Here is a 20,272-nt window from a genome sequence, read left to right on the forward strand (position 1 = left end):
CCTACCCTGTATAATGTGAAAGCTTTAGCCTAAAATTTTATGTGATCTACTTAATAAATTAAGAATGTATTCATTAGTGAAATTAATGTGTAATTTAATAATTTGAAGGACATACTAGTGCAGTCATTCATTTCATTATCTCCGATTCTGGCAACAGAGGCGACATGCCCATTAAAACCGAGGTGGCATTTCATTGTTTATTTTAACACAGAATTCATTAAAAGATGTGGATGAAGCCTCTGTCATTTCTGGAAACATTCAAGTTCTTCCTTCACCTGGCCTTCTCTTTCTCCTTATGATCTCATCTTTCTTTTGGGACCCAGGGCTCTGTGTGTGTGTGTGTGTGTGTGTGTGTGTGTGTCTGTCTGTCTGTCTGTCTGTCTGTCTGTCTGTCTGTCTGTCTGTCTGTCTGTCTGTCTGTCTGTCTGTCTGTCTGTCTGTCTGTCTGTCTGTCTGTCTGTCTGTCTGTCTGTCTGTCTGTCTGTCTGTCTGTCTGTCTGTCTGTCTGTCTGTCTGTCTGTCTGTCTGTCTGTCTGTCTGTCTGTCTGTCTGTCTGTCTGTCTGTCTGTCTCTGTTTCTGTCTGTCTGTCAGTCACAGCTTGGAGGAGGGGTCACCAGCCTTTCATCCCAGACCGGCTCCCAGCTCCCCGAAAGCTCTGTAGGTGGGAGGACAAGTCTGGCAGTAATTCCATATCTGGTTCAGCATTTATTCTCTTTATTGAGAAAAGCAGTTGCTTGCTTTCTACGGCCGATGAAGCCATTCTAACTTCGGACAACATTGGGGACATCAACGGCCTTGTGCTTGGCGGTGGCTTTGCTGTCCTCTGGCTGTGCTGGCTTTCTGATCAGCCGGGGGCTTCCTGTGGCCTTCCTGGAGGGCTGGGGACTGAATAGAATAGGTACTTTATTAATCAATTTGGCTAGCACAGAAATTCGACTTCTACCTTTTTAATAACACCCCTAGACACACACGTTGAGAGGTTACAGAGTCCGCCACAGCGCAGCACCCTTGGATGGAGAGGATTTGGGGGTTAAAGGAAAACTCCATCCTAAAACTATCTTTTGGTAGTTGTTTCATTAGTCCGTTATTGATATAGTCCCAACATGTTTTGCATGTCAGCAATCAAGTTTTCAAGATATGTAACTTTCAAAATACAGAAATATTGCCTGAATGATGCATTTTGCATCCTCTGATGCTGCGTTTGCATCATATGATGCAAAATGCATTATTCGGGTGTCACGTCCTGACCAGAAAAGGGGTTATTTGTTATTATTGTTTGGTCAGGACGTGGCAGGGGGTATTTGTTTTATATGGTTTGGGGTGTGTGTTTATGTAGAAGGGTGTTTGATTTATGTATTCCGGGGTTTTGGTCTATGTTCTATGTTTGTATATTTCTACGTCTGTTCAATTCTATGTTTAGGTATTTGGGATTGGGGCCTTCAATTGGAGGCAGCTGTTTATCGTTGCCTCTGATTGAAGGTCCTATAATTAGGAGTATGTTTGTTTTGGGAATTGTGGGATTTATTTTTTTTTTTCTTTTGCATAGCTGTGTGTTGCCTGCAAGACTGTTCGGCGACCGTTACATCGGGCCAGATTTCTGTATTTTGAATGTTACACATGTTGAAAACTTGATTGCTGACATGCAAAACATTTTGGGACAATATCAACAAAAGACTAATGAAACAAATACCAAACAATAGTTTTTGGGTGGAGTTGTCCTTTAAGTGCCTTGCTGAAGGGCACAATGGCAGTGGTTCATACCTGGAGGAGCCGCCCATCTTGCTGTGGAGCAGGGGGCTCCTGGAGCCCTTGGGTTTGGCTGGGGTCTGCAGGGAGTCCTGTGTCTTCAGGGACCTCAGGCTGAGGAGGCCGCAGTAGGAGTTACACTGGTGCTGAGAGACAAACTGCTCAAACACATTGGGGTTCTCTGTGATCGTGAGACTTTGGTACCTGGAATAATAACAATAGATTCAATGTTGCAGATGAGTAAAGGAACAGTTTGTTGTCAGAGCTTCGTGCCAGAGTTTGTTATTGCAGTATTGTAATTGTAAATGGTCTATGTAGTCATGAATATCTCTAGAACACAATGTTCAGAAAATAGAACAGAATAAATTATAGGCCTACCAACCCTTTCGATTTGATGGAAATTCCAACATTTGTGATCTTGAAGTCAACACCTGCAGCACAATCACAATTACAGTTAATTTCACCTGTTCTGTTATTCAGCCAAAGCATTGTCCTGGTAGAGTTAGTCATCCGAGACTATGGACACTGTACCTTCCATCCGAGTGAGCAGCAGGTTTCCATTGGTCCACTGGAGGATCCAGTGCTGCAGAGCACAACACTTCAGTGCCGCCTCTGAGCCAGTTCTCATGACCAGCCGGCCTGTAGCGTCCATCAGACAGTAACTCAGATAGACCCCCTTCAGGTCAGACTCCACCGTAGCATAGGGAATGCTATTTGCAGGCCGATACATAAGGTGGACTGGGATCACTCTGTGTAACCAAGAACATACACACACTGTGGTATGACAGAAGACTAAACAAAGTAGTGAAATAATGAGAAAACATTGTTTTTATGTGTAAGTTTGTATCATTTTGATGATCTCACTCACTCCAGCGCTTCTCCAAAGGTTCCTATCACCCTACATTCCGCAGCAAAGATCTTGCAGTATTCACGAGCGATGTTCTGAATTCTACATTCCTTTTGGAAAGAAGATTGCATTCATGATCAGACAGAAAAACTTTAATTGGGTTAGGGATCAGAGCTTTGACTAAATGTTTTTGTGATTCCTTTCATAACATCAATAATATAATTACATTGGCCCAATTTTCATTGATTCTCTTTAAACATTTACTTTATGTAAAATAAGTAAAACCCTTCACCTGTTGGGTGATTGCCAGGTTCCTCTCGACCAGGTTGCTCTCCTCCTTGGCTCCGTAGTAGGCGATGGGGCTCTTCACCTTGATGTAACATGTGGTCCCAGACTCAAACACTGGCTCCAGCCCATAGATGACCTTCACTCTGCAGGCCTTGTGGGAGCAGCCCTCTCCTATATGGGCCTCCTCCATCATGATACGCCCAAAGAACTTACTTCCCCAGATGCCAGAGTCAGCCAGGCCCTTGGTGAACAGTAGTGGACTCATCTCTATCTCCTCTCCCACTGTAGAGAGGAAAGATAGTAACATCATCAAATATAATGCACTGGAAGTGGTATTATGAGGCTGCATCGTGAGCCACCTGATCCTGCAAGCTTACATGAATGGCTAGTTGAACGGCACTAACCATTCATGTAAGCTTGGGGATCAGGTGCCTCGCAAGGCAAATGATGGGGTGTGACTGCACAGTATTGAACACCAATTAAATCCTAACAAATAATAGACAAATGTAATCTTACCTTCTTGATCCTCACGCAGAAACATGCCAGAGAGTACTGCAAAAAAGACAGAGTAGAAAGAATAAGAGCCTGCGAGATGCTAAGTATTTATATATTCCTGCTACCAGTCACTTTTCAGCCCAGTTTATGTATATCCACCTATCACGCCTACACTGACTTTCTTGCACACTCACACGCCCACACTAACACCCACACACACTCACCACCATGCACACACCCACCCTCCACTTATACGGCTGCCATATTGTTTACTATTATTATTAAACCTGCTACCAGTCACTTTCTCCTGATCCCTGCCTACATGTACATATCAACCTTAACTACTCCAGTATTCCTGCACATTGTAAATGTGGTACTGGCATTGACCCTGTATATGTAAAGCATCTGTGTGTAGCTGGTGAGATGAGTCAGGCGCAGGACAGCAGAAATGAGTAATGAAAGCAATTTTACTCAAATATATCCCAATACACGTCGTAATAAAATACAAGGCCACACATACGGACCGCAAAACTATAAACAATTACTCACAAACAAACATGGGGGAACAGAGGGTTAAATAATTAACAAGTAATTGGGGGATTGAAACCAGGTGTGTAGAAAACAAAGACAAAACAAATGGAAAATGAAAAGTGGATTGGCGATGGCTAGAAGGCCGGTGACGTCGACCACCGAACGCCGCCCGAACAAGGAGAGGGACCGACTTCGGCGGAAGTCGTGACAGTATATAACTTACATTCTTCAATTTATTTTGCTTCCTCTCTTATTTCTTATTTCTTCAGTTTTTTTGTTATACTATTTTGACATTGAATACTGCACTGTTGGGAAGGGCTTGCAAGTTTAGCATTTCACTGTACTTGTGCATGTGACAAATAGAACTTGAAGGATATAGGAGATAAAACACGCCAGAGACTACTCCAAAAAATAGATTCTAGTCGACAGAATGAAAGATAAGAGATATAAAGATATAGGAGATAACATATTGAAACAAGTCAAACTTCAGAGATTGAACTGAGACACTAGTGTACATACTGTCAACACTCAGTAGGAAGTCTGTTGTGTCTGTCCCGTATTCATTAGTGATGGTGCAGCCATAAACTCCACAGTCTCTGCTGGATGTCTGGACAATAGCCAACGCTACCTGAGTCTCATCTCCTGCACTGGGAAACACATAGGAGTCAGGGATGCAGAACAGCACAATAAAGTTTCAGAAAGATCTAACTAAAGAATTTCTCAGCCACATGGTGTCTCTACAACCCCTTTACATTGTTGCCATCAGGAAAACCGTCTTTGATCATGATTATTTTATTGTTGAATCCCTTTTATGAACACTATTTTCCAAATTATGGCTACAGCATTTTACGTCAAGGCAGCCTGCATGGAGGACTCACCTTCTTTTAACCTCAGCGATCTCCACCTCATCCCTGATCCACTTAATTGTGGAGTCACTAAGAACGTTGAAGAACTGGCACCACAGTTTCAGATGTCCTGCCGCATCTGAGAAGGGCTCTCCTCTAATCTTCCTGATGACCTGAGGAGCTGGAGAGAGAGGGGGGGAGATAAAGAGAGGAGGGGAGAGAGAGAGATTAGTGCCAGTAAGAGAGGGACTCCCGACAGACAGGCACAACTAGGTAAAGATAAACACTTTCTTATGTTTCAGCTTCCTAACTTTAAGTAATATGGATACTATTTCAGTTAAGCCTCCATTTAATCCCACCTGGCAAGTAGCTGGCCCCATAGAAACAGAATGAATAGAACAGGCATCCCCAGTCAAATTGCCAGGTTTAGAGGGTGCAAGCCAGTTCTATTAATTCTATATCTATAACTGACGCTCCATCTCGTGACAGTGTCAAAGCAAACAGAGGAAGCACGAAGGCTCTCGACAGCACTCCCTACTGGAGCTTAGCCAAAGAAACTACACTGACTCCAATGGTTCATTTAATTGAATAAGACTAGCTACTCTCTAAAAGTATGCCAACATCAGCCACCCCTTTTTTTACACTAAGCTGATATATCTTGAAAGGAGTTTACCTTTGAATGGGTTATGCTTGTCCTTCTCAGCTGGTTTCTCCTCAGTCTTGGTCGTGTCGGCTGTCTCCAGGGCAGGTTCCTGGCTCTGTTTGAGGGTCTCTGGTGTTGGAGCCAACTTCCTCCTACTGAGCAGTGGGGAGCGTCTCTCTGTTGGAGGGGTGCGCTGGCCATTGGGGGGCTGCAGCAGGGGCGACCTGCGGGACAGACCAGGGGACATGGGAGAGGAGGACTCTGGGGATAGCCTGGAGCTCATCCTGAGGACCTCCTCTCTCTGGGGGTTCTGGGTGTCAGTGGGTGAAGCAACAGCTTCAGGGTCCTCTCCTTTGGGTTTCGGGATTAAGATTTTGCGTCTAGCGCCGGAGGCCAGTTCCTGTGGGGTGGCTGAGGGCATGGGGTACACACTGTCTGATCCCTTCAGCAGGCCAGTACTGCTTTCAGTGACTGAGACAGATGTTGAAGAGTCTGGCTTTGAATATTCCTCAACTTTCACCTCCTTGGATGGAGAGCCATCCAAAGGAATGGTGGGAACAGGTACGGACCCTTGTGTCTCACTACTTGGGGAACCCTTGGTATCAAACTTTCGTACAGTCTGAGGAACATCAGGTTTGCATGCTTCACTAAGACCTAAAATCATACCAGTGTCTGGTGAAGAGTCTCTCCGTTTTTCACTGACAGGTTGCAATGTCGGTGTTGCAATGTTGTTTGTAAATCCTGTATTTTTTGTAGAAAAACTTTGGTTCTCAGTGGCACTAGGAAGTGAACTAGATTCTGTTGAATGCTCCGAAAGGGGAGAAGCACACCTTTTGTCTCTGCCATGTTGACTGCTGAACACTGGAGGCAGTGAGTGTGAAGAATCCATCCCTTTGACTGTATTTTCTAGTGTTTGTTGTTTCTCTGCAGTGAAGGTAACAGATGAGATGGATGTAGGAGGAACTGTAATGTCCAAGTACTTCTGCTCTGGAGTAACAAGAGAAGACTCCTTTTGACCATCCTTATTCGCAGCCAGACTAATATCAGCATTATGATCCAAAAGATGCTCCTGGTCTGTATCCATGACACTTTCAATGTCCGTTACTATACATACAGGAGGATTACTGTTCTCTAAAGTGCCATCCATGTCAACAATAGAGATAGGAGGAATTACAAAAGCTTTAGGTGAGGCTTCAGTCATAGGACTAACTATGGGGGACTCAACTCGTTCTGATTCAGAGGTATTAAATCTATAATGTACATTTGAAGCTGAAATAGAACTGGCAGACTTATCGGTTTCCTTCTTACAAGTGTCTTTCTCAGGTTCCTGCCTGTACTCTGTCTCATCCATCCTCAACTCTGGACTTTGCATTCTCACATCCTGTATGTCAGTTGATGGGGGACATTTAAGTTGTGGGTCTGTGTTTAGACTTTGTATAAGGGGCATTGAAATGGTACCTACTGAAATAAGTGCCACTGAAATGCGTGCATCTGAAATGGGTGGCACTGGACTTACTTCTGTAGGGGCACTTTTCTCCATTTGTGACCTTAGAAGCCCGGCAATAGACATTACTTTGGCTACAGGTGTTGGGTCTTTTGTTTGTTGCTCTGAGATGTTTGTGTTTGGGACACTTGTTGTTGTGCCAACCGTCTGTGATGTATCTGGAATAATAGGCTGAAAGCGGGGTTTTAGCGAAAGATCTTGGCATTCTGCTATCTTCAACACAGGTATACTCTTCTCATCCCATACAGACACTGCTATACTTTCAACGGTTTTCTTTTCAAGTCTTTTAATTTCACCTTCCTGAACTTTGCTAACTTCATAAACAGTTTCCATGTCAGTTCTTCTCTCATTACTGCCTCCCTGTGCATGTAACTCAGCCAAATTATTTCCCCGTACTTTAATGTCAACTTGTATTTTTGTCTCTCCAACGGTTTTTATAGCTATCTCAACTTGGCCTTGCTGGCCTACTGAGGAAACACTACACCCCAAGGTTTTCTCACTAACACCCGGGCTTTCCAGGGGTGACTTTAGTGGCTCTGTAAAAGGTAATGTATGGCTCTCATTTGATCCCCTGGAATGATCCTGTGTGCCCTGCGTCATTTTGTCTGAGGCCGATTGGCTTGGAGGATTGTGCAAAGTAGGAGACCGTTTGTTGGCATTTGCTGTGACTTCTCCGTCCGATGACGATGGAGAACGTTGTCGTGGCGAAGGTGATTGTCCGTCCAGCTTTCTCCGGATGGTTAGTATTACAGGTTCTTGCCCGACAGGTGTTCCATTCCACTCTCTCTCTGTCTGTCTGTGGTTCTGTGTAACCTTGAGGCACAATACAAGCAGAGACAGATATCCATTCTGTAAATACTTTGCTGCAGTCATATCCATGACACATAAACACACATCATTGTTATATACACATCAAAAAGCAGGGTGTAGCTTAAAAGCGTTATCTTATGAACAAGTCACCAAAGAGACTGCTGTAAGTGTTTAATACTACGAAAATAACAACAAAGGCTTGATCTTTTCTCTGACAAACTGAAATACATTCCACATCCACAATGTGCAAAGCTCTGTCGCCTGCAGATGTCTTTACTAGTTTTAAAAAAATGTCAGTATGTAATTATACAGTGAGGGAAAAAAGTATTTGATCCCCTGCTGATTTTGTACGTTTGCCCACTGACAAAGAAATTATCAGTCTATCATTTTAATGGTAGGTTTATTTGAACAGTGAGAGACAGAATAACAACAAAAACATCCAGAAAAACGCATGTCAAAAATGTTAGAAAATGATTTGCATTTTAATGAGGGAAATAAGTATTTGACCCCTCTGCAAAACATGACTTAGTACTTGGTGGCAAAACCCTTGTTGGCAATCACAGAGGGCAGACGTTTCTTGTAGTTGGCCACCAGGTTTGCACACATCTCAGGAGGGATTTTGTCTCGCTCCTCTTTGCAGATCTTCTCCAAGTCATTAAGGTTTCTTGGCTGACGTTTGGCAACTCGAACCTTCAGCTCCCTCCACAGATTTTCTATGGGATTAAGGTCTGGAGACTGGCTAGGCCACTCCAGGACCTTAATGTGCTTCTTCTTGAGCCACTCCTTTGTTGCCTTGGCCGTGTGTTTTGGGTCATTGTCAAGCTGGAATACCCATCTACAACCCATTTTCAATGCCCTGGCTGAGGGAAGGAGGTTCTCACCCAAGATTTGATGGTACATGGCCCCGTTCATCGTCCCTTTGATGCGGTGAAGTTGTCCTGTCTCCTTAGCAGAAAAACACCCCCAAAGCATAATGTTTTCACCTCCATGTTTGACGGTGGAGATGGTGTTCTTGGGGTCATAGGCAGCATTCCTCCTCCTCCAAACATGGCGAGTTGAGTTGATGCCAAAGAGCTCCATTTTGGTCTCATCTGACCACAACACATTCACCCAGTTGTCCTCTGAATCATTCAGATGTTAATTGGCAAATTTCAGACGGGCATGTATATGTGCTTTCTTGAGCAGGGGGACCTTGCGGGCGCTGCAGGATTTCAGTCCTTCACGGCGTAGTGTGTTACCAATTGTTTTCTTGGTGACTATGGTCCCAGCTGCCTTGAGATCATTGACAAGATCCTCCAGTGTAGTTCTAGGCTGATTCCTCACCGTTCTCGTGATCATTGCAACTCCACGAGGTGAGATCTTGCATTCGAGCCCAAGGCCGAGGGAGACTGACAGTTCTTTTGTGTTTCTTCCATTTGCGAATAATCGCACCAACTGTTGTCACCTTCTCACCAAGCTGCTTGGTGATGGTCTTGTAGCCCATTCCAGCCTTGTGTAGGTCTACAATCTTGTCCCTGACATCCTTGGAGACCTCTTTGGTCTTGGCCATTGTGGAGAGTTTGGAATCTGATTGATTGATTGCTTCTGTGGACAGGTGTCTTTTATACAGGTAACAAGCTGAGATTAGAGGCACTCCCTTTAAGAGTGTGCTCCTAATCTCAGCTCGTTACCTGTATAAAAGACACCTGCGAGCCAGAAATCTTTCTGATTGAGAGGGGGTCAAATACTTATTTCCCTCATTAAAATGCAAATCAATTTATAACATTTTTGACATGCGTTTTTCTGGATTATTTGTTGTTATTGTGTAAGTATTCATACAGAGGCCCATTATCAGCAACCATCATTCCTGTGTTCCAATGGCACGTTGTGTTAGCTAATCCAAGTTTATCATTTTAAAAGGCTAATTGATCATTAGAAAACCCTTTTGCAATTATGTTAGCACAGCTGAAAACTGTTGTTCTGATTAAAGAAGCAATAAAACTGGCTTTTAGACTAGTTGAGTATCTGGAGCATCGTCATTTGTGGGTTCGATTACAGGTTCAAAATGGCCAGAAACAAAGAACTTTCTTCTGAAACTCGTCAGTCTATTCTTGTTCTGAGAAATTAAGTCTATTCCATGCGAGAAATTGCCAAGAAACTGAAGATCTCGTACAACGCTGTGTACTACTCCATTCACAGAACAGTGCAAACTGTCTCTAACCAGAATAGAAAGAGGAGTGGGGGGCCCCGGTGCACAACTGAGCAAGAGGATAAGTACATTAGAGTGTCTAGTTTGAGAAACAGACACCTCACAAGTCCTCAACTGGCAACTTCATTAAATAGTACCCGCAAAACACCAGTCTCAATGTCAACAGTGAAGAGGCGACTCCGGGATGCTGGCCTTCTAGGCAGAGTTCCTCTGTCCAGTGTCTGTGTTCTTTTGCCCATCTTAATCTTTTCTTTTTATTGGCCAGTCTGAGATATAAGTTTTTCTTTGCAACTTTGCCTAGAAGACCAGCATCCCGGAGTGACCCCAAACTTTTGAACGGTAGTGTATATATATGGACACCCCTTCAAATGAGTGGATTTGACTATTTTAGCCACACTCGTTGCTGACAGGTGTATAAAATTGAGCACACCGCCATGCAATCTCCCTAGACAAACATTGGCAGTAGAATGACCTTACTGAAGCATGTAGCGTGTAAAAAATGTCTGTCCTCGGTTGTAACACTCACTACCGAGTTCCAAACTCTCTCTGGAAGCAACGTCAGCACAATAACTGTTCGTCTGGAACTTTCTGAAATGGGTTTCCATGGCCGAGCAGCTGCACACAAGCCTAAGATCCCCATGCGCAATGCCAAGTGTCGGCTGGAGTGGTGTAAAGCTCGCTGCCATTGGACACTGGATCAGTGGAAACGCGTTCTCTGAAATGATGAATCATGCTTCACCATCTGGCAGTCCAACGACAAATCTAGGTTTGGCGGATGCCAGGAGAACGCTACCTGTCTGAGTGCTTAGTGCCAACTGTAAAGTTTGGTGGAGGAGGAATAATGGTCTAGGGCTAATTTTCATGGTTCGGGCTAGGCCCCTTATTTTCAGTGAATGGAAATCTTAATGCTACAGCATAGATTGACATTCTAGATTCTGTGCTTCCAACTTTGTGGCAACAGTTTGGGGAAGGCCCTTTCCTGTTTCAGCATGACAATACCCTGTGCACAAAGAGAGGTCCATACAGAAATGGTTTGTAGAGATCGGTGTGGAAGAACTTGACTGGCCTGCACAGAGCCCTGACCTCAACTCCATCGAACACCTTTGGGATGAATTGGAACGCCGACAGCGAGCCAGCCCTAATCACCCAAGACAGGTGCCTGATCACACTAATGCTCTTGTAGATTAATGGACGCAAGTCCCCGCAGCAATATTCCAACATCTAGGGGAAAGCCTTCCCAGAAGAGTGGAGGCTGTTATAGCAGCAAAGGGTGGACCAACTCCATATTAATGCCCATGATTTTGGAATGAGATGTTCGACAAGTAGGTGTCCACATACTTTTGGTCATGTAATGTATCTAACAAATTAATCTTGTTTCAATTTTGAGCTCTCGTGTTAAGTACTGAGTGCTCAGACATATTTACTAACTGGAACTTGGTCAATGGATGAAGCAATCCTGTTTCCCAGTTATAACTCTGTTACTATCTCACAAACTGTTCTTGACTTGACAGCTATGGCTTGTAGTCAAATCACTATAATTCACACAGGTTCAACCCCTCAGATAGAAAGATTTGAATACTGTCTAATAGTGCTACTGGTGGTGTAGCGTTGTTAAGCTGCACTCCTTTGATTATGATATGATTATTACTTCACTTAATAGGTCCTTTGATGAGCCACAGAGATGAACAATATCCTCACAAACACAGTGCAGTCCCACAGTACAGGACGAGGTAGTCTAATGTTTCGACCAGGTGCAGAGTGCATGTGGATCTGTTGTGAGATTGACTCCTGGTCTGAGCTCATGTTCCTTTAGTCTTAGATAAACATAACAGTAAGAGATATGTAACTCATTTGAAATAAGCACCAGATCTAATTGGTCAGCTGAAATTAGCACCAGAGGGATTGGCTCCGGTGTGACTTATGTGTCACTCCATCAGTGAATGAGATAAGTCCAGAGTTACTGAAAGGACCATTCACATTGCATCTATTTTGATTTCAATATCACAGAACTAAAATATGGTGTTGTGTGAAATAATAGTGCATTCCCTTTGAGGAATCAAATGACTAATTATATTGAAATGGGGAGTACATGAACATTTACAATGACAAGTACAGAAGGAAGAGTATGCTCTTAGGTTCACATTGTACAAAAATCTATTGTAGGCCTACTTTGGTTTCATTGAAACAAGAAAGTGCTTTATAACCTGTCTCTCTCTCTCTCTCTCTCTCACAGTGTTCACAGTGGAGTGTATGACAGTGGACTAAGCACAGACAGACATGGAACATGGAATATTTTTAGGTTTAGTGAGGAGACAATGTAATGTGGATCATTCAAAGGGGTGCTTTGATGGAACAGAGTGGACAGAAGTCTGTTTCAGCACTATTTTCACAGTACTTTGTTTCCATACCTTCCTTTTCTTGGGTTCAGTAGAGGATGCAGTGTTTCAAAAAGCCCAAATAGTATGAAATCATAAATGTCTTCTTTGGAGAGAAAAAATAATCAATGCCTAAAATGATTTACAACTTTTTGGATGAGAGACAAAAAACTACATCATCTTCCTCTCTGTTTGCATGGCTGCGACCAACAGCGTAACTAAAAGACAAGGATAACAGTGCAGCTCAACTCTCAAGGATAGCAAAAATATTACCCATCATGCTCTCTGCCTCTATGTCTGGACCAATCCAAAACCTTTTAAGGCATCATTGCTGTACCATCTGTTCCATTGTGCTTTTCACTCTCATGCCAAGTGTTTTCCACCACCAAGACCATTCACAGTTGCCTTAAAGCCCCACACTGTCAAACAAGCTAAGATTGTTGACCTCTCAAAATCCTTATTGCACAAATCATACGCACAACAGAAGCCTTGAGGTACTCTGTGATTTCTATATTCATGTTTTCAGCCATTCGATATGTAGCAGTGGTAATATACCTGCTGTCCGTGCCATCACATGCATCATTACACATACGTCTCGTCACACAGAGAGGGGCATACTTGTAAAGTCTAATAATAGCCCTGTGGGTGCTAGTGTTACTGATCTGATCTGGCTGGTGTGTTTTGGAAACGTTAGGCGCTCCATGAGCTCATAGGGACAGGGCAGAGACACTCACCTCCCCGTCCAGCTGCGCAGGCAGCCGAGACAAAAACACATTCTTTAGGCACGTGCTTGTTTCCTCCACAGACATCTGATCTCCTGACTGTTCACACAGACGCTGAGGCAAGGCAGAGACAGCCTCGCTGCTCTTACAGGGTGATGTTAGTACTGACTCCACTGATTCCCCAGCAACTTCAACTGCAGTTCCAGTTCCATGGATGGAATAAGTATCTGAGTTTAGCACCTCAAGCACTGATGCTGAATCCTTCCCCGGGAATTCAGTTTGACCTGTTAGGGGAGTAGTGGTGCAGTTTAGGTGTTCCAGGACAGAAGGCTTATCGTCTACCTCCATGTCTGTTACGTTGCTTTGATGGGTTTTAATGTCCTCTGGTGTGTTGCTCAACACCTGTGGAGTTGTTACTGAAGGACTTGCTTGTGGTTGTGGTGTGACAGAGGAACTTGGTTGTGGTTGTAGATTCGGGGAAGGACTTGGTTGACGTGGTTGTGGTTGTAATTTCATTGAAGGACTTGGTTGACGTGGTTGTGGTTGTAGTTTCGCAGAAGGACTCTGTTGTGGTTTCGCATAAGGACTTGCTTGGAGTTTCTCTGAAGGACCTGGTTGACGTATTTGTGGTTGTGGTTGTAGTTGTAGTTTCGCAGAAGGAGGATCTGTTTGTGGGTGTGGTGTTACTGAAGGACCTGGTTGTATTTTTACTGAAGGACTTGATTGACGTGGTTGTCGTTGGAATTTCGTAGAAGGAGGATTTGGTTGTGGCTGTGGTTTTGCTGAAGGGCTTGGTTGTGGTTGTGACGTCACAGAAGGAGGACTTGGTTGACGTGGTTGTGATTTCGCTGAAGGAGGACTTGGTTGACGTGGTTGTGGTTGTGATTTCGCTGAAGGAGGACTTGGTTGACGTGGTTGTGATTTCGCTGAAGGAGGACCTGGTTGTGGTTGTGATTTCGCTGAAGGAGGACTTGGTTGACGTGGTTGTGATTTCGCTGAAGGAGGACTTGGTTGACGTGGTTGTGGTTGTGATTTCGCTGAAGGAGGACTTGGTTGATGTGGTTGTGATTTCGCTGAAGGAGGACCTGGTTGTGGTTGTGATTTCGCTGAAGGAGGACTTGGTTGACGTGGTTGTGATTTCGCTGAAGGAGGACCTGGTTGTGGTTGTGATTTTGCTGAAGGAGGACTTGGTTGTGGTTGTATTTTAGCTGAAGGACTTGGCTGTGGTTTTAGTTTAGCTGAAGGACTTGGTTGTGATGAGGTGACAGGAGGAACTGTACTCTGACTCCCCATAATATTGTTATTTCCAACATTTTGGGTCACCTGAGCCACTGCAGCATTCTGACTCTTATTCCCTGAGATGGTTTCCCCTGTAGAGAGGAGCCCAGTAGAAGGAGTTTGTACAGGTACTTTCTCCTTCACTTGGACCTTCACTTCTTCCATTACTGACACAGTGTTGTTCAGTGGGGCTCTGTCAGACTGATTCATGTATTTTACACTCTCTGTCTGTGAGGCTGAAGTTTCAACAGCACTCTCCACTTCCAGGGCCTCTTCTGATGACCCCAGTGAGGGTGAGGACTCAACCAGACAGGGTGTCACACTGACCTCTCCTTCTTCACTCATCCCTCTCTCCTCAGGCTTCTTCCCTGCTTGGCTATCAGCCGTCATCCCACTATCCTCTCCATTGGAGATCTTTATCTTCTTCTTGGTAAGTGATGCTTTTGGTGTGTGTGGAACAAAAGACTTCTGCACTGAATCGTAAACATTCGTCCGGCCTTTGTTGCTGCTATTTTCTGTAATGGCTGCCTGTCCATTGACATTGGAAGACACAGCCCTGTTAGATTCCCGTTTTTCTTCTCCCACCACAGGTGTGTCATGTAGCCTGGCCTCTGCCTCCCCAGCATGAGCCTGAGTGCTCTCCTCAACCACTTCATCCTCCATAAAGCTGGGGGCACTGAGGCTGGGGTCCATGGAGGACCGTCGCTTCCTCTGGGACCGGTCTGGACTGATGGTCCTCAGTGTCTCCTGCCGACTACCAGGAGACCCGTGGTTCTCCTTGTGCCACGGCTTGGGCTCCTCCAGCTCTCTGCGTTTGTTTTCGGCCTTCAGTTTGATTTTGGCGAAGTACTGCTGGTGGATCTTGTATTCACTCATTGTCCCCACCTCAAGGACTCCAGAGCAGGACACAATGCCTTTGTTGTTCCTGGCTGATGCCTGGTAGATGGCTGCATCCTCCATAGTGCAACTGTAAAGAAAATAAATTATAGATACTTGTATTATACAGTTGCTGCACAATTTTGAAAATAATATTTGTGTGCATCAATATAAACCAAACTGACATCAATATGATAACGTTTAACATCTTCAATACAAATGACAATTATGATCTTGATACATACTTGTAAATGTGCAGTGAATGGTTTTGTCCATTGCGGGAAATGTTGTATTTAGGTAGTCCACAGTATCTGTCCAATTGCAAGTCATCTTTATACCATGTCACTTCTGGAGCGGGGTGACCTGAAGACAAATAGAAACAGAGAAACAGTTATAGAGACTACATTTCGCACTTACTGTACAATGTTCAGATAGATAATAGTGGTTAGCAAGTACAACAACAATGTATGTAAGCTATTACAAACAATGTATTGCGCCCACTCACACACCAGAGGAGAGTTTACCTGACACCTCACAGGTGAACTTGATGCTACAGGTTTCAGATACGGCTCTTGACTTTAATGTCGTCTCAAAGGATGGCTGGGTCTCCTCCGTTAAATGTGTCATAACACAATGTAGTGTGCTCCTGCATAACACACTTAGTTACATTTTCAAATGTAAACAAATGTCTCTCACCTGGGCCAAAGCTATTTTCTAAATATGTAATCTTCTATAAAGGCAATAGAAGAGAGCCAAAATATATGGAATATAAAATGCAATAGTTTGTCAAATATATAAAGACATTTTTATCAACACATTCAACCCTACATACTGTAAGGTAATGTGATTCCATATCCTAGTGATTTGATTTCCATGGATTGTCTTGCTTCCCTTAAGAATTGCAGAGGTCAAAATGGGTGTTATGTAGTTTGTGATGCAATATCTGGTGCAATCCAATATCACTATAATCAAATATCAGCCAACATATTTCACCAAGCACACATTGTTCCATCTTTCACCCTCAATGTCATGATGGTGAGGCAACATAAGCCAGGCTAAAGAAAAGCTAAAAGATAGCAAGTGCAGGTGTTAGTTGAAATGAATTTCATGAAACAAATACATGACAGTACCTTGATGGCCTGTATTGAGAATAGCTGTGACTGGAGTAGCTATGCAGAGAGGAAGCAAATTGAAGCAGCTTATCAGGCACAATGTATAGGCGTTCTGGCATGAATGAAGATGGACTAAGAAGTGTTCTCACATAAACTATCACCAATTGTCATGCTTTTAATTGGTTATCAAATGCCCTTAATTGGTTATTACATTTAATTGGTTTTCAAATTGGTTATCAAATTCCCATCTTTTAGTCCATATGAAATTAATTTTACAGTAATGAGACATACAGTTGAAGTTGGAAGTTTACATACACTTAGATTGGAGTCATTAAAACTCGTTTTTCAACCACTCCACAAATTTCTTGTTAACAAATTATAGTTTTGGCAAGTTAATTAGGACATCTACTTTGTGCATGACAAGTAATTTTTCCAACAATTGTTTATAGACAGATTATTTAATTTATAATTCACTATATCACAATTCCAGTGGGTCAGAAGTTTATACACACTAAGTTGATAGGCTAATTAACATAATTTGAGTCAATTGAGGTGTACCTGTGGATGTATTTCAAGGACTACCTTCAAACTCAGTGACTCTTTCCTTGACATCATGGGAAAATCAAAAGAAATCAGTCAAGACCTCAGAAAACAAATTGTTGACCTCCACAAGTCTGGTTCATCCTTGGGAACAATTTCCAAGCGCCTAAAGGTAGCAAGTTCATCTGTACAAACAATAGTATAAAAGTATAAACACCATGGGACCACGCAGCTGTCATACCGCTCAGGAAGGAGACGCGTTCTGTTTCCTAGAGATGAACGTACTTTGGTGCGAAAAGTGCAAATCAATCCCAGAACAACAGCAAAGGACCTTGTGAAGATGCTGGAGGAAACAGTTACAAAAGTATCTATATCCACAGTAAAACGAGTCCTATATCGACATAACCTGAAAGGCTGCTCAGCAAGGAAGAAGCGGCTGCTCCAAAACCGCCATAAAAAAGACTACGGTTTGCAACTGCACATGGGGACAAAGATCGTACTTTTTGGAGAAATGTCCTCTGGTCTGATGAAACAAAAATAGAACTGTTTGGTCATAATGACCATTGTTATGTTTGGAGGAAAAAGGGGGATGCTTGCAAGCCGAAGAACACCATCCCAACCGTGAAGCACGAGGGTGGCAGCATCATGTTGTGGGGGTGCTTTGCTGCAGGAGGGACTGGAGCACTTCACAAAATAGATGGCATCATGAGGACGGGAAATGATGTGGATATATTGAAGCAACATCTCAAGACATCAGTCAGGAAGTTAAAGCATGGTCGCAAATGGGTCTGCCAAATTTGTGACCCACTGCGAATGTGATGAAAAAAATAAAAGCTGAAATAAATCATTCTCTCTACTATTATTATGACATTTCACATTCTTAAAATTAAGTGGTGATCCTAACTGACCTAAGACAGATCATTTTTACTAGGATTAAATGTCAGGAATTGTGAAAAACTGAGTTTATATGTATTTGGCTAAGGTGTATGTAAACTTCTGACTTCAACTGTATATGACTCTATATGAATATAGTGCTTTCAATACAGAATGCAGGTATTGAAGGCTCATTACTGAGTGACATTAATGCCAACAAAAACTGCATTTGTATTCAGAAATGTATTTTGAATTGAAAATGATTGAATTCAGATTCCATTTCTGTAGGAACTAATATCACTCCATACACCATAGCGTGCAACATCTTAATTGGTGGATATGTCATGCCTGTAATCATGGCCATAAACAGAGTGTTTAAGTGTAGGTCTAGTCACTCTTTCTGGTGTTGTCATCTATTTCAGTCTCTCAGCCAGATCATTAAGATAGGGAGCTGCTGAGGCCATGGTTTATTTGATATTTTATTTTGACTGACTATTGCCTAGTGTCTACAGTGAAACAAAATCAAACCACTGACAGTGGAAAAACACGAAGTGACGTCAGCAAGTACTACATGACGATACTATCTGTACCATTAATATTTTCAGAATTATAATTAAGAATACATGTTTTCACTTGACTTGATAGTTTTGCAGCACGCACTTGGCCAGAAGTAGACATACCCAGTAATAGCAAGATTGGATTTTCATAAACTTTTCTTCTATTTGTAGGATGCATTTTGGAAGACGGTTTGCCTTTACACAGGCTCATGCAGTGAGATGCAGTTTATTTATAAAGAGCTGAGAGCTGACCTTCATGGTCATAGATTTTTATAAGCCGGTAGTGAGTGTTGCCTATCAGCTGGCCATTCAAACAGTCCTAAATGCAGTAAACGACACCATGGAAACCAACAATGACTTTGATATGTGGTTGAATCATCCAGTTACCTTAAGATGAATGCACTATAAGTGGATGAGTGTGTCTGCTAAATGACTCAAATGTAAATGTTATGTAAATATAACTAACACAACTATCTATAACTAACTAACACACTGAGAAATAATTTCAATCCAAGCCATCCAATCATTTTAATTTAAAAGGGCATTATAAATTCAATGATTATTGTTTTATTATTAAGACTTCATAATGCAATGATGCTGAATCAATGGTTAAACTTCACTTCGAAAGGAGAGGGATGTGGTAATAAACATATTCTAACTTTCTTGTTGCTTGTTGAGGTACAGTAATATTTCCTGTGTTGAGCTGAGGGGTTGTGTACCTGTTTTCAGGCCTGACATCAGAGAGATAGCTGCGGCTGCAGGCTCTGCTACTCCCTATGACATCATCTCCATTGTGGGAGCTGGACCTCCCGTCCCCCACAGAGTAGGAGCGTGTCATCAGCCTCCTGGAACTCATTCTCCAACAGATAGAGTTTCTCTTTCAAACTTAAATTCCCAGGCGAAACTTCCTCAGAGAAGGCAGCAGATGATGATGTACACCCACCAAACAAATGAGGTTTTCCTCTGTGGCTGTAATCTGTTATGGTCTAAATCTGGGCGATAGCAGCTGAAAGAGAGATAAAGATGACACTAAGTTATTTTTAATAACAAGATACAAAATCAAGATGATGCCCTTTTTTGGTAAATATTTATGAGCTTGAAAACATGTTTTAAAAAAAGCAAACACTTCTATTGTCTTCATCAATTGTAGTGTAATGCCTTATACAATAGAGACTGATATCAGACACAGAGATGTTTGTTCAAAGTAATGTTGTTATGTTCAGTTGGTAACACATCCATTATATCATCATTCATCGACAAGCTATCTTCCATCAGATCTCTGAGGTAAACTCACCATTCATAGCTTTCCTTTTGTCTCTTTGTATAAGGACCCACCACTCTCTCCGGCTCAAGGCACTGTGCAATTTCCAATCAAACATGAGCATGCGTACCCTGCCAAACCTATTTATAGCAGGCCTACAAATAGGCACAAGAGCACATCACATTTCCCAAAACTAGCCTTCGAACCATTTTAAGTACAATACCCCACCACCACAAGGAAAACTCCATTTGGGAAAGAATCCGTAGAAAAGAGTTTTGATGATATCCGTTCCAGCATTGTGGAAGAGATAAATCCATATGGAACAATGCTTAGTCAGAAGCCACAAGGCCATCTAAGAGTTGGTTGTCCTCCAAATGTTACGAATTGGGTTACGCAAGTTAGGCCACCACGAGTTTGTGACTTGGTTACCATTGGAAAACGTGCCCTCTAAAACAGCAGAGGGTCTTTCATGTGGCCCAGTGGGTGACTGCGCTTTTTCTTCTCTTAAACAGCGTGCATGCTTAGTGCTTGATACAGCCTGTGGTGCTAAAGTATCATATGACCCTGTCAATCAGAATGATGACACCAGCCTTAAAAGTACATTTAAAAGAGCTGTAAATTCAGGCATCCAGTCCCATCACTCCCACTTTCCAAACATAAAAGTGTTTGGTTACACTGACTGACCTTCCACAGCAACAAGCTTGTTGATCCTTCATATGACATATATACTGGACAAATGTGAGTCTAAATTCAATAGACCGTTTTGCTGTGGTTACCTCT

General features: G+C 42.8%; 1 protein-coding gene across 4 annotated transcripts; it reads right to left on the reverse strand.

Moving 5' to 3' along the window:
- Window positions 1-499: 499 nt before the first annotated feature.
- On the reverse strand, window positions 500-19,972 carry LOC106562444 (alpha-protein kinase 3). Of its 4 annotated transcripts, XM_045689334.1 has the most exons (16): window positions 19,526-19,971; window positions 18,951-19,237; window positions 16,280-16,318; window positions 15,674-15,795; window positions 15,395-15,512; window positions 13,008-15,240; window positions 5,427-7,713; window positions 4,787-4,934; window positions 4,428-4,555; window positions 3,399-3,434; window positions 2,887-3,164; window positions 2,616-2,704; window positions 2,279-2,496; window positions 2,130-2,178; window positions 1,763-1,951; window positions 500-886 (listed from the first exon to the last, which is right to left on the reverse strand). In XM_045689334.1, exons 2-16 carry the CDS (start codon window positions 19,085-19,087, stop codon window positions 763-765), a joined length of 6,195 nt encoding a protein of 2,064 aa, XP_045545290.1. In that variant the 5' UTR covers window positions 19,088-19,237; window positions 19,526-19,971; the 3' UTR covers window positions 500-762. The 4 variants fall into 4 exon arrangements, 3 of the variants coding, with proteins under 3 accessions (XP_045545290.1, XP_013982810.2, XP_013982811.2); XM_014127335.2 differs by lacking the exon at window positions 16,280-16,318; XM_014127336.2 differs by lacking the exons at window positions 13,008-15,240; window positions 15,395-15,512; window positions 15,674-15,795; ... (1 more) ...; window positions 18,951-19,237; window positions 19,526-19,971 and having other exon boundaries at window positions 4,428-4,550; window positions 5,427-5,661.
- Window positions 19,973-20,272: the final 300 nt, after the last annotated feature.

Source organism: Salmo salar, chromosome ssa11, assembly GCF_905237065.1.
Source record: "Salmo salar chromosome ssa11, Ssal_v3.1, whole genome shotgun sequence".
Classification (NCBI taxonomy): Eukaryota; Metazoa; Chordata; class Actinopteri; order Salmoniformes; family Salmonidae; genus Salmo; species Salmo salar.

What these genes read in the sequence shown, in the direction of transcription:
- LOC106562444 (XM_045689334.1), bottom strand. Translation starts at nt 19,087, where the DNA reads ATGAGTTCCAGGAGGCTGATGACACGCTCCTACTCTGTGGGGGACGGG. An exon ending in GATGTCAGGCCTGAAAACAG is followed by an intron (nt 16,319 to 18,950) that starts GTACACAACCCC and finishes CTCTCTGCATAG; the next exon opens with CTACTCCAGTCACAGCTATT. An exon ending in TCTGCGTGAGGATCAAGAAG is followed by an intron (nt 3,165 to 3,398) that starts GTAAGATTACAT and finishes TCCTCTCTACAG; the next exon opens with TGGGAGAGGAGATAGAGATG.